Source organism: Ictidomys tridecemlineatus, chromosome 6 (genome assembly GCF_052094955.1).
Source record: "Ictidomys tridecemlineatus isolate mIctTri1 chromosome 6, mIctTri1.hap1, whole genome shotgun sequence".
Lineage (NCBI taxonomy): Eukaryota > Metazoa > Chordata > Mammalia > Rodentia > Sciuridae > Ictidomys > Ictidomys tridecemlineatus.
Window position 1 is genome coordinate 176,383,422 of NC_135482.1, and position 12,730 is coordinate 176,396,151.

At 44.0% G+C, this 12,730-nt stretch overlaps 1 protein-coding gene across 4 annotated transcripts in view; it reads left to right on the forward strand.

Annotated features, from left to right (window-relative positions):
* The first annotated feature begins 359 nt into the window (after positions 1-359).
* Positions 360-12,730, forward strand: part of Flt1 (fms related receptor tyrosine kinase 1) — a 177,733-nt gene continuing 165,362 nt past the window's right edge. For 2 of the 4 annotated variants that reach the window (XM_078016180.1, XM_078016183.1), the window contains exons 1-2: positions 494-511; positions 838-1,202. In XM_078016180.1, coding sequence (XP_077872306.1) covers positions 1,139-1,202 — 64 coding nt within the window. In that variant the 5' untranslated portion in view covers positions 494-511; positions 838-1,138. Of the gene's footprint in view, positions 512-580; positions 715-837; positions 1,203-12,730 lie in introns of those variants that run through there. The other 2 variants (XM_078016179.1, XM_040281637.2) reach the window with 2 other exon arrangements.

Sequence of the window (12,730 nt, forward strand, 5' to 3'; positions counted from 1 at the left end):
TTAGGAAATAAAGTTCGTGTATTTGGCCCTTACATGTTGAAGGAGCAGTTTCACGCCTCAGCCTTTTAAAGGTATCTTGTTATTCCCTGTTTTGCTTCTAGGAAGCAGAGGGTTGCGGAAATGACTTGGGCGGGTGCATCAGTGTAGCCGAAAAAGACACAGACAACTTCCCTGGGGACCTGAGCCCGCCCGCAGTCTTCCCGAAGGTGCCAGGCAAGCGTCCGGTTCTCTCGGACGCTCCTGGTCTACAGCCGTGTGCAGAGGGTCTCTGGCGCCTTCCTAGACGTCTTGGGACAGTCTGGCTGGGTCCGGGTCGGCGGGACAGTGCAAGCTAGGGGAGTGGGCCCGACTGAGCCTCGCTCCTCGTGCCAAGTACACCGTCGCGGAGGCGCGGTCAGCTTCCCTTGAAACTGACTTCCCGCCCCGGGGGCCTGGCAGTGGAGCTCCAGCCCCATCTCCTCCCCAGTTTCGGGCGGCCCCCAGAGCTGAGTAAACCGGGTGGAGGGAGCCGGTAAGGATTTCCTGAGCGCTATGGGCAGAAGGAGGGCGGGGGCAGGAGTGCCTGGAGCAAGGACCCTGAACCTGCCAGCGCCGCGCTCCTGGGTCTGCACAGCCAGCGCCTCCCCACGCGCTCTCCGCCCGGGGCCACCCACCCTGGGCGGCCCCCGCCCCTCTTCCGAGCTGTAGGGAAGCGAGCTCGGGAGGAAGAAGAGGGTAGGTGGGGAGGCGGATGAGGGGTGGGGGACCCCTTGACGTCACTGGAAGGAGGTGCCGGGGTAGGAAGTGGGCTGGGGAAAGATTATAAATCGCCCCCGCCCTCGGTTCTGCTTAATTGAGGTCCGCAGGAGGCTCGGAGCGCGCCAGGCGGACACTCCACGCGGCTCCTCCCTGGCGGCAGCGGCGGCGGCTCGGAGCGGGCTCCGGGGCTCGAGCGCAGCGGCTGACGGGCGCCGGACAGCGAGGATTACCCGAGAAGTGGTTGTCTCCTGGCGGGAGCCGCGGAGAGGGGCTCTCGTGGAGCAAGGCAGGAGCGCCGGGCCGGCAGCCGCGGAGCACCAGAGGAGGACCGGCTCAGGCGGTCGGGTCGTCGGCCGCGGGGAGCGCGGGCACAGGGCGAACAGGCCGCGTCGCGCTCACCATGGTCAGCTGCTGGGACACCGGGGTCCTGCTGTGCGCGCTGCTCGGCTGTCTGCTTCTAACAGGTGAGGCACGATCGGGCCCTGGAGCCGAGCCGGGCTGGGATGCTGCGGCCACTGGGCAGAAACGTTGGGGCCAGGGCCAGGTGCACGCGGGGAGGCGAGGCTGCAGCCGGGAGAAGCGAAACTCAGAGGGAACCTGGGGCACTAGTTGCAGCGGGAACGCCTGGGGCCACGGCGCCCCTGTAGCTGGCGGGGTACTAGCGGGCATCACCGCCCACACCCGCGTGGCGCCGCGCTCTGGTCTGTGCTGGGGCTGCCGGATTGCGGCAGGAGTCGCTTGATCCCCTGCTCGGCTCCTTACTAGGGTCCCCGCTCCCCGCATCGAAACTCTGGGCACCGGAAGCATCACACACCCGACCTGCTTGGCAGCCAGAGTCTGCTCCCAAGCCGCAAAGAGCGGGTCCGCAGGGTCCTTCGAAGTTGGAAAGAGCGGCTCCTGAGCGCCGGTGAGCCTGCCCAGGGCTGTGCTGAGGCTGGGGAGTTGGCGTAATTGGGCACTGGCCATGACCTCGAGCCGCCAGACCTACAGAGAAGAAACCAATTTGGAGAGGGTCGCGCGCCTCCGGGGAACAGACAGATCACAAGAGAGGGCCAGCTTGTTATTCCTGGACTCACTTGGGGCCCTCGAGTCAGACTACCCTAGGAACATTCGGCAGCGCCTATACCTCCCAGACGCTCGCTGTGCTCAGCCACCGGGTGGGGCCTCTGCCGGTAGCTGGCGGGCTGCGCGGTCCAGCCCAGGTCGTGGATTGCGTGATCCTAACCAACCAAGGCCCAAAGTACCATTAAATTTTGGAATTGTAAACTTGTCCTTTAAATTACGAGCCAAGAAAGGGCGGACAATTTGGACCAAAAGATGCTGTTTGAGGAATCGTTGAGGTCTGCACCGTTACTTAAGTCAGCTTCGCCGGTCCTTTGGAAAACAGGCGCTGAAACGGTCAAGGGCCAAATTTTTAAGAACAATTAGTGTGGAGACCGCCGCCCTTAAGGGGTCAAAGCTTGAGGGGACTTAGGGACTCGTCTTTTCTGCTCAGTGGGGTTAAGTGATCGAAAATCCTTTGGTTCTCTCTTCTTGCGCGCAAAGGGCCAGATTTTGGAGCGCCTTTCTTTTAAGCATCGTGGGAAAAAGGTACAGTAAGTACCACGAAATAAGTCATTGTAATGATTCCCTTGGAAGGAAAGTCAGAAGATTAAACTTCTTTTTTTTTCCTTTTCTTTTTTCTTTTTTAACTTGCAAAACCCAAAAAGCAGTAACAAATATTCTCAGCGGGAAGACTAGTTAGATAGTTTTACCGATCTAATTGCAACTATTTAGAAGCTGAGAAACCCAGAGGAAAGGCGTGGGTTGGGAACTCTCTACAAGCTGGGAAAGGTGCTATTAACTACATTAAATGAAAGATTGCATTTTCTACTTACAAATATAGTTTTTTTTATTTGAAAAGTTGCTTATATTAAAATATAATTGCTCAGAGAACTTAACATTCCCAGTCTCATAGGTAAATGTAAATCTAGGTAAATTCTCTGAACCCAAAAATACAAGATAAAACGGAACACCTTATTGGATTTTCTGCTTCACACACTTTTATTATTTTCAAAACGGTGGTGGACTTTAATGAAGCATAGTTCTGTTTGCATTTAGGAGCATCTTAGATTGGTGGAAGCTTTATAAGACATGTTAGTGGGATAGTCTTGTCGTTTAGATTATAATTTATTTGGACACGAATCTTGGAAATCTTTCTGATTTTTTTTCACATTTGTGAGAAGAAAGGGAGACAAACTGACAATGTGTGAACCCCCTTACCTGATTGCTTCGGGAGTATTCTGTTAGCAAGCAGGTTTGTCACCGTAAAATGCGTCTTTGAAAACTGCAGCTTCTCAGGCTGAATTAGAAACATCTCAGGAAAATAATCAGCTACCTGTTTTATAAATAAGACTTTCCAATTTATCAGGAAGCTCTCTCTGGCCAGAAAGAGGCCCTCTATTTCTGCCTGTGGATTCATCTGGAGTCACCCTTACCCATGTGAGCTCCAGTCTGTGACCCTTTGGGTGCTATATTTAAATATGTATCAGTTATCAATATTGTGTGTGCATGCATGGCATGTAAAATAACTAGAGGTTTATTAATACAAATAGGTAATGCATCTTCCTCCTAAAATTTATGGGGTTTTTTGTTTTCTTTTTGTGGTACTAGGGATTGAACCCAGGACCTTGCATTTTGCCTGTACCACTGAGCTACCTCCCTTAGCCCAATGCATTTGTCTCCTAAAGCGTGCCAGTTACCCTCCAGATACCTAGAGAATAAAGAGACACTCATAACTCAGATACTTTCAGGTCCTCAGTATTGTGATCACTTTCTCATAAAGGAAATCAGTCATCTTTCTCTAGAGGTGTCTCATTTTCTTACTTTTAAGGCACCACACCCTTGATTAAAGTCACAGCTTCTTTAGGTTTTTGTCCTCCACCTCGTTTCATTAGTTCATTAGCAGCTGACATTTACAATTTACCATAACTAATTGGAAACACTTAAACTGAATATTGTGAGGCAAGTCCACAGTAATAACATTAGGTTGAAATGTACAAGAAAATAATACCTATTTCTAAGTTGAATATGATACATCTCTCATACTAGCTTATTTTATGTGGTAATTTTTGTTGTTTTCTCTGAGGCTTATAAAGTCATACTTTTTTCCAAAATTGCATCTTTGACATGTTAATTATTTAGGACCTTAGGCAGTCCCCATCTTTTTTTTCCCAATTCATAGATCATTTTACAAATAAACTGTAGGTCACTGCCTATTCTAGTTCCTCGAATATTTTTACTTTTCTTTTGAGTTTAGCACTTTATTACATTTTTTAAAAAATTTTCCTGTTGAAAATTCTATAATGGACTAGGTAGTTTCTTTTCTAATGATCACCAAGTAGATTTTGTTTTGTTTTTTTATACATAAACTGCAGAAATTAGAATGGTCAATTTCTAAGGTTCCTTTTTCCATGAAACAGACTAAACCCTGCATCTCTTTTATCTCTTCTTACCTTACTTATATATAAAATGGAGAATAATCATCTGATGCTTTGGCTGTAGGGATAAACTGGGTTCTCCTTGCCATCAGCAATCACACTGTGGAATGTACCTGACTGACCAATTAACATGGTCTTTACTGGGTAGCATTTTGCAGGAGATCAGCTGTCTGAAGATGCCTAAAACAGTGGACCTAATGGTCTTGGGCTTTTTCACCAGTAGAATGTGTAAGTCTGTGACAGAGATACTCCTTTATAATAGTCACATTAAGTCTTATAAGGATACTTGTTATTTGAAGCCCCCAGGCATTTCTTGATAAAAAATTGACACTTTATTTGATCAAAATGGCTTTATTTACAAAGAATTCCAGGTTTCAACAGAGCTACTAAGCCCTTTGTTTAAAAATGGAACCTATTTCATTTGACTTTTAAAAAGCAAGCCAAATAATTGCTTTTTCTCCCCAAAATTATGTAAATCTTTTTTAAAATCTGCTCTGAGTGAATGTAATATAGAAGTTGAAAGCAGTATGACACCAAAGGAAAAAAGAAATGGTTTTATATCAACCAAAAAAAAAAAAAAGACGTATTGCCCTTCAGGAAGATTATACAACACATTGCTTCTACACAGCAAACTTATGGCTGATGGTTACTATGGCTTGGGCAGTTTGGCAAGGTGAGAACAAATAACATAACAGGATTAGGGATGTAGCTCAGCGGATGTTCGCCCCTTGGTTCAATCTCCAGTACAAAAAAATGGTGGGGGTGGGGGGTGGGGGGGACTGTGGAAGAAGTTGGGGGATGGAGAAAGTGAGAGAAGTCTCTTGACCCTGGGGTGTTAAATGCAAAGCCTGCTGATAATAGAAAACAGTATCAGGTTCTTGGTTCAGGGTATGTTGGTAATATCAAGTAAATATCACTTTTCAGTGTAGCTGCCATTGTCGATAGTAGAGGGAGTTTGAAATCACAAACAGTAAAAATATTACGATGAGTGGCTAAAAAGTGTAAAAAACATCTGTTGCACTGGTTTTAAACAATTTGATAGATCAGTCCATCCTGTTCTGTTGGTTTTACTCTGGAAGAGGCTTGTAGAATGAGACCTCCTGCCAAATGCTTTCCAGGATCATGGTTGAGTCCTCACACATTTGGGTACCTAGGAAATTGCATGCTGCTGATTAAACTGCTGGATTTCATACCAGATTGAGGAAAGGGAAGGAAATGGAGGAATGGGGTATTTGATGGAGGGCTTGAAAGGAAAGCTTCTGGCTTAGTGCATGGGGCTGCAGGGGGGTTTCATTAAGGAAATGATTCCATTGAGTCTACTGAAGATAGTGGACTAGATTTCCTGCATTGCTGTTGGGGCGGATATAGGGAGATGTCAAGAATTCCTGGGGATTTCCCATCAGCCTTAGTAAACCTGGATGCCTAAAAGCCATTTCTGATCGCTGCTCCTTTCCTTGATTTCAAGCTGCATGACAGACTTGATCTTGTCTGTCAGACACATTCCACGCTTGTGAGAGCCGGATGGAATCTCAAGATCCATCTGCTCATTTCAGAGACAAGAAACTGGCCCAAAGATGTTTAGTAATTTTTTTCAAGGTCAATAGCTGGCTGGTGGCAGACCTAGGAAGAGAGCCCAATGTTCATCCTACAGACATTTCTTTTTCATTTGTATTATATTCTCTATCCTAGAAAGAGTAAAGATGCACAAATACTCATTGAATAAAATTATTACAGTGCTAAAATTTCCTTCTAAATGATAACATCTCTTTTATTTATTACTATTATTAATTTTCTTTTTTTTTGTCGCATTGGGGATCAAACTCGGGGACTCTTATATACTAGGCAAGCACTCTATCACTGAGGTACACCTCCAGCTCCAGCATCCTTTAAAATACATAATTATCTTTTACTTTTTAAAGGCCATAAGGGATTTAAATTTAAAATATCCAAAGGATGGCTGCTTAGTAGTACACTGAGACATTTGGAGAGAAGACTAATTTTCCTTGGGAGCACTTGGAATCCCTATTTTGAATGGCTGTGGCCTAAATATTTGTGGCATATGGCACCAGCTTCATCTGTTACCAAATCCCTCCACATACTCTATTCCAGCTACTCAAACTCTACCCCAATCAAAAAAAATTACTCACTCTCCTTCAGATGGGGCTTCACTTTTGTCATATCATTCATGCTGCTCAGGTACCTGCAAGACCCTTCTTCCCTCCTGTTCAATCTCTTCACCTCTACCTACAAAATCCAGCTCAGCAATGCAGAACTCCTCCTAATAGCCTCACTCAGAACTACTGGTTTCTTCTGCTCCCTACATCTCCTGTATGAATCCCTCCTTCAGCACTTCTCACCTTGCATTATTAGAAATTTATGTGCCTCTATCCTCCTTCTTTGACCAAGAGACTATATCTTGCAGATCTTAGATCTTCCTCCTCATGTAATGTCTGGTGTGGAGACTTAGTGTTGGGATGGATGAATGAATGAATGAATGAATGAATGAATAGGTATTTCAAAGAAGGCTCTTAGGGTCATACATGCATTTATTCCAGCATGCATATGTATTCTTGCCCATCCAATTGGCTTCAGTTATAGGAAATTAATTAGAATGACTATTCTCAATAGATATTAGTCCTTTCATAAAGTGATTAAGATATAGAAAAATAAGCTATTATTTTCAGCTGAGAAACCATCCATGTAACCACCTCCTGTTTGGGCATAATGCCTCACTGGGACTCCTGAGTCACTGAAGCCAGGCTTTGGTCTCTGCAGAAGTTCTATCTTACCCTCTATTGGCAAGGTGCTAAACATTTCCACTTTATCCTGCAGTGTCTTAAGCAATCTTCAGAGACAACAAGGCTGTCAGATCTTATGGTTTCACTTGCTCTCCCACTGACTCAAACCTGAGTCTTTGGGCTCAGCTGGGATACAAACCTGAATGATAGATACCAAATCAACTCTGTTTCAATAGGCACCTTTGTTATGGGACCAGGTTAGTCTGCCTAACTAATTTGCTTAGGATGGGTTATCCTCAATCCTTCATTGCAAATTGGTTCCTGGCAGGATTACTTTACTAAGTATGAGTCAGGCACAGAAAGACAAATACCAAATGTTCTTTCTTCTATGAGGTCAACTTTCTAGTTTCCCAATATAAGTAAAGAGAAAGTAGAGACTAGGAAGGATTTTGGGGAGGGAGGGATGGAGACAGGATGGTTAAGGGGAAAGTTAGATAAAATAACTTCTAATGTTCTATAGCAGAATAAGATACCTATAGTTAACAACACTTAATTGTATATTACAAAATAACTTATACAGAAGATTTTGAATGTTCCCAACATAAAGAAATGGTAAATGTCTGAGTTGATAGATATGTTAAATATCCTAATATAATAATTTCTTACTATATAAACATATTGCAATATCATACTTACCTCATAAATATATACAATTTAAACCTAAAAAGGAACCAGAAAGTAGTTAATAATAAATAAATAAATAGTTCATTAATTTAAAAAAATCCAAATTCCATGGTTGGGGCACAAAAACTCATCCCCCTTCCTACTCCAATCTCTAGTCCAACCCACATACCCACAATAGACTCCAAAACAAGCTTCTCAAAGTGTGATCCATGGTCCAGCAACATTATCCCTGGGAACTTAATACATCACAGCCTGTTATTTTTGTTTGTTGAAAAAAGGAAAGGCACTGAATTTTAATAAAGATTCATAGTTAGTTCTGATGTCAGGGTCCAATTCCTCTTCATTAACACCCTCATAATGACCTCTGAACTGTCAAAGATAGTAGACTGGGGCTTAACACAAACCTCTTGTGCATCAGTCTTGTGCCCTGTCTTCTGTGGGGACACCTGTGTCCCATTTCCAATCTCTTTTTTTTACAAAATTTTACACTTAGCTCCAACCTGTAATCAAAGTAAACAAAAGTTGTGGTCTTGAGGAATATCATGGTTAACCATATCATGGGTGGCACAATCAAGGTCTTAGAAAATGTGGATTTGGTGGAAAATAGTAAAAATGGCATTAAATAGATAGGTTTTAACCAGAAATAAAGGTTCTACAAGGCATACGCTTCCAAAACAAAATTACTGGTGTTGAAAACCATCAGGGGTAAGTAACCATTTCCAGAATTTTCAGCTGTCAAGGAGATACCACTGTCTTACTGCAGTTATACATGTATTGTTCTCCTTATTGGCTTGAAATTTAATGTCTTGTTTGTTTTCACTTACATTCTTCTTTGTCTCATTGCCCATCTCGACAAGTGCCTTTTCCTTCTCATAGATTATCACCATGCTTACAGGAACTTTTTCTCAGCCTCATTTTCTATCCTTCTATTTAATGGGTGGAATGTAAATGGGATTTCCTTTAAAGCCACAGAACCACCCATGTGGTCTACAGAAGCAAAGCTACAACAATTATCAAGTTCTTTTTGTTAAAAGAGGCCTGAAGTGAACCTGGAATAAATGAAAAGCTTTGGCTCTTATTATATACAAATGTAAAACCACTTAAACTCAAGGCCACCTTTAGCAAAACCTTAATAAGTAGTTTTCCTGCCAAGGGATTTCTGTGAAACCCTTTTCCTCTCTCTAGGGCCATGGTCCCAGCCTAGACTGTTAAAACTGTCAGGAGAGCTTTAAAAATCTTCATACCCTGGCTGCAGTTCTGACCAATTCAATCACAATCATATTCTCTGTCTCCCTCCCCAGCTCTCTCCCCATCCCCTCTCTACTGGAGAGATTGAACCCAGTAGTATTCTATCACTGATCTACATCCCTAGCGCTTTTCATTTTGAGACAAGGTCTCTCTAAGTTGCTGAGGCTGGCCCTGAACTTGTGATCCTCCTGTATCGACCTCTCAAGTAGCTGGATCTCAGCAGTGTACCACCAAACACAATCTCGAGTGGGACTCTGGCATTGGTCATTTTAAAGTGCCCAGCAATTGGCAGAACCTCAAATTGTACAGAACATTAAAATTACCTGGAAGCCATGCTAGATCATTGGGTCCTACCTTGGAGTGTCAAATTCAGTAGGTCTAGGTGGGGCTGACAATCACTTTTCTAACAAGTGGCTAGGTGATGCTGATATACCTGGTCCAGAGACTACACTTTGAGAACCACAGCCCTAGAATCAGTTTAAGAGGCCTCACCACATGGGAAGCACCTGTACAAGTGCCCACCTGTAAAAGGCACTAGATGATCACCAGACCTAGGCTGAGGTGGAGGAATTATCTATCTCTGAGGATTCCTGCCAGGAAGAGTGTGAGTCAGCAGAATGTGGCCAAAGGATCATTCATATCAAGTGCTAGGGCATGTTACCAATGGGACTAAATGAAATGCCTTTTGGTCTATTCTGCCAGCTCAGAGCCAACTAAGTTGCCAGTCTAGACAACAGAGCTAGTAGTAGCCCTCCTCTGCCTTACTCTCCGTAGCATTCAGACTTTTCTCTAATTAAAAGTTGGCCAACATCATACTACTGGCCTATCCTAGGTCCCCAGTGCCTCAGTTGTACCCTGTTTCACTCCAGTATGTCCTGCAAAGTGCTGCCCAAAGCCTCATGATGCTTTGCCTCTCATGAGCTTCTCAATCTGTATTTCCTGGGCTGGGATCAGCCTACCCTACTTGGAAGGCTGACTTCTACCTGCTGGAACAGTAAGATTCTGCTGGCTTTCATGGGGTGCTGATTCTGTCCCCATTGTCAAGAAAATGCACCGTCATTTGGAAACATGATACTGGAACTCTTGTGACACACTAAGAACCCAAGCTGTTTTTCCTTCCCAGAGAGCATCTAGAGGTACTTCTGGAGTGTTTAATGCCTAATATTATGGGGCTCCACTTTGGCGCTTTTATTTTGGAAAACAGAATGAGTCTATTCTCTGCTAGTTGAGCACTTCTTCTGCAGGGCTGAGATGCAATAGCTATTTGTATCCATCATCTGTTGCTATATAACAAGATGTCTCAAAAGTTGGTGGCCTAAAACAATTCGTTATATTTTTGAGTCTATAGAGTAGACATCTGGGCTGGGCTCAGCTGGTCTTACCTGAGGGAGACAGATGCTTTGGGGTAGGAAAAAAAGGAGGAAAGTAACCTCTATTGACTGTCAGGCACTGCGATTTACTATATTATTTCACTCATTCCCAGGAGGTAGGTATGGTAATAACTCTGAGGAAAGTGATGCTGAAGTAAATCAGATACATTCTCCAGGCCTCACCTGGGTCATCCAGGCAGGTTCCAGTCCCTGGCAATTGAAAGGGGGCCTTGGCATGGGGTCTTCCTCTCCATGCAGTTCTTCCTCCTTGAGAAGTCTAGCTGGGGCTTTCATAATGGAGGCAGGGGTGTTCCTAAGAGCACATGCTGGAGCTGCAGGGTATTCAGGAGCCTAGGCTTTGAAATTCCTCTATCACTCTGCCATATTCTGTTGGTCAAAACAAGTCCCAGCCAAGGCTCATGGGATGGGAGGCAGCCTCCTCTCGATACACAGTATGATAGCAATGTTTTCCAATGTGCCATGTTGCTGTTTAGCATTTCACTTTTTCTTTTCAGTCTGTTAGGTTGTAATTTGGCAAGAAAAATCATAGTAACTAATAACTAATAGTGAATACTAAATAATGCCTTGGCTCTTCTAAACAGCATCTAGGAACAAAACAACTGACCAGTGGCAGAGCTTCACATTCATACATCTTTTGTTTAGGGTCCTTAGGTCACTGTTAACTTGATATGCCATATTGGTACAGTGACCTCTTAGAACAACCACAATGCCAACAAAGGAGGACAGCTGACCCCAGACTCCCAGTAAAGGCAGCTTTGCAACTTCTTGGGGCTTATCTCATGGGGTTCCTGATCTAGCTCCTTCTTCCAGAGGATATAATGATACTGTAAGGCGAGAGATCCTTTTGGGGAGGAAAAAAGGAAGAAAGTAACCTCTATTAACTGTCAGGCACTGTGATTCACATACATTATTTCACTCATCCCCAAGAGAGAGATGTGGTAATAACTATAAGAAAAGTGATACTTTGATAAATGAAATGCTTGTTCTATGATCACAGAAGTGGTATATAAAGCTGGAATTATTTGAATTTGATCCTGTCAGATTTTGGAGTTTTCTTCCTTACCATGCATTACAACCTAATTTGAAAGGCAAAGAAGGAAAAAATACATAGTGGGGGTTCTGACAGTCTTCCCCTGCTCTCAAAACCAGTCTATTCTTGGAATTTTGCCAACCCTAAAGAATGTGAGAAGCCACTGCTACTCCAGCTTAAAGTGGCCTTGGGAGATTCCACTGCTGCATGTTGCAGACTCTATTAAAATCTCCAAGACAGAATTTTAATCATGTGTGCTTTCTTATCATAGATATTCAAGAACCTTCCCAAATAAAGTCAGAAAAGGATCCCCAAAGCCGTTAAGAACATGGTTTTACATGGCCTTCCAAACTGGTCTCTTAGAAGTGGCTTTAAACTAGTTCAGATTACAAAGAAGGACAGTCTGAGGCCAGCATTTGATTCTAGAAAAGTTCACGCAGACAGGTCCTTGAGAGAAGCTGGGGCTGGCCTCTGACAGTTTCCAGGAATCAAGTGTCTGCTCCTCTGTGTACTTTCTAGATCCCAGCAACCTTAAAGACTTGAGCTTCTCTGGAATGAAAGTGACATACCTGAGGGAAGGACCCAGACATGTGTTGACCCTGATGGCAGTCACCTGTGAAGGAGGGAGGGAGGACTCTCACTCTGTCCTCAGGGAAGAGGAGGAATACAAGTCCTGAGCCTCTCTTCAGCATAGGCATGGTGCTGGCTCACAGTTGCCCCTTCCTGAACATCCACTCGGGCACTTTTCATTTTGTTGATGGGTTGAAACCCTGAGGCTGAGGGCAATCTGATTACTTGCCAAAAGCCACACACTTAGGAAACAGCCAGGCCAGGATTCAAACATGTCTTCTTGATTTCAACACTGGAGTTCTTTCCACCATCATTTACCTAAAGAGAGCTTGAAGGAGAAAATCTAGGAATTAAAGAAAAGGCAGAAGTTCCATTTTCAGGGTTTAGAATGAAAAGCTGATGTTATTCAAGGCCTAGTTCTAGAGAAAGTTAAGTTACTTTTTAGTCTGGGGTAGCCAGCTACAGGCCTTGATTGTCAGTACTTGTACAGTTTGCAAAACAAGAAGTTGTTTTTTGTTTTTGTTTTTTGTTTTTTTTTTTTGGCAGTGTTGGCATAGAACCTAGGGCCTTGCACATTTTACGCAAGGGCTTGCAGAGCTATGCCCTAGCCCTAGAAGCATTTCGACAAGGCCAGTTGCTCTTTGTGTCCCTCCTTCTCCTAGACAATTCTTTTAGATATTTAGATGCCACAAGTCAAGAAAGAAACAAAAAGCTTTACTTCTGCCTTGATCTACTATACTGTTCCATACCAGAATACAAACATGTTTATCAGAAACAAAAAAATCCTATTCTGCCACCTATTGAGGAGTTTTATCTTTTGCTCTAAGGAAATAGCTGGAAAGTATGGCCAAA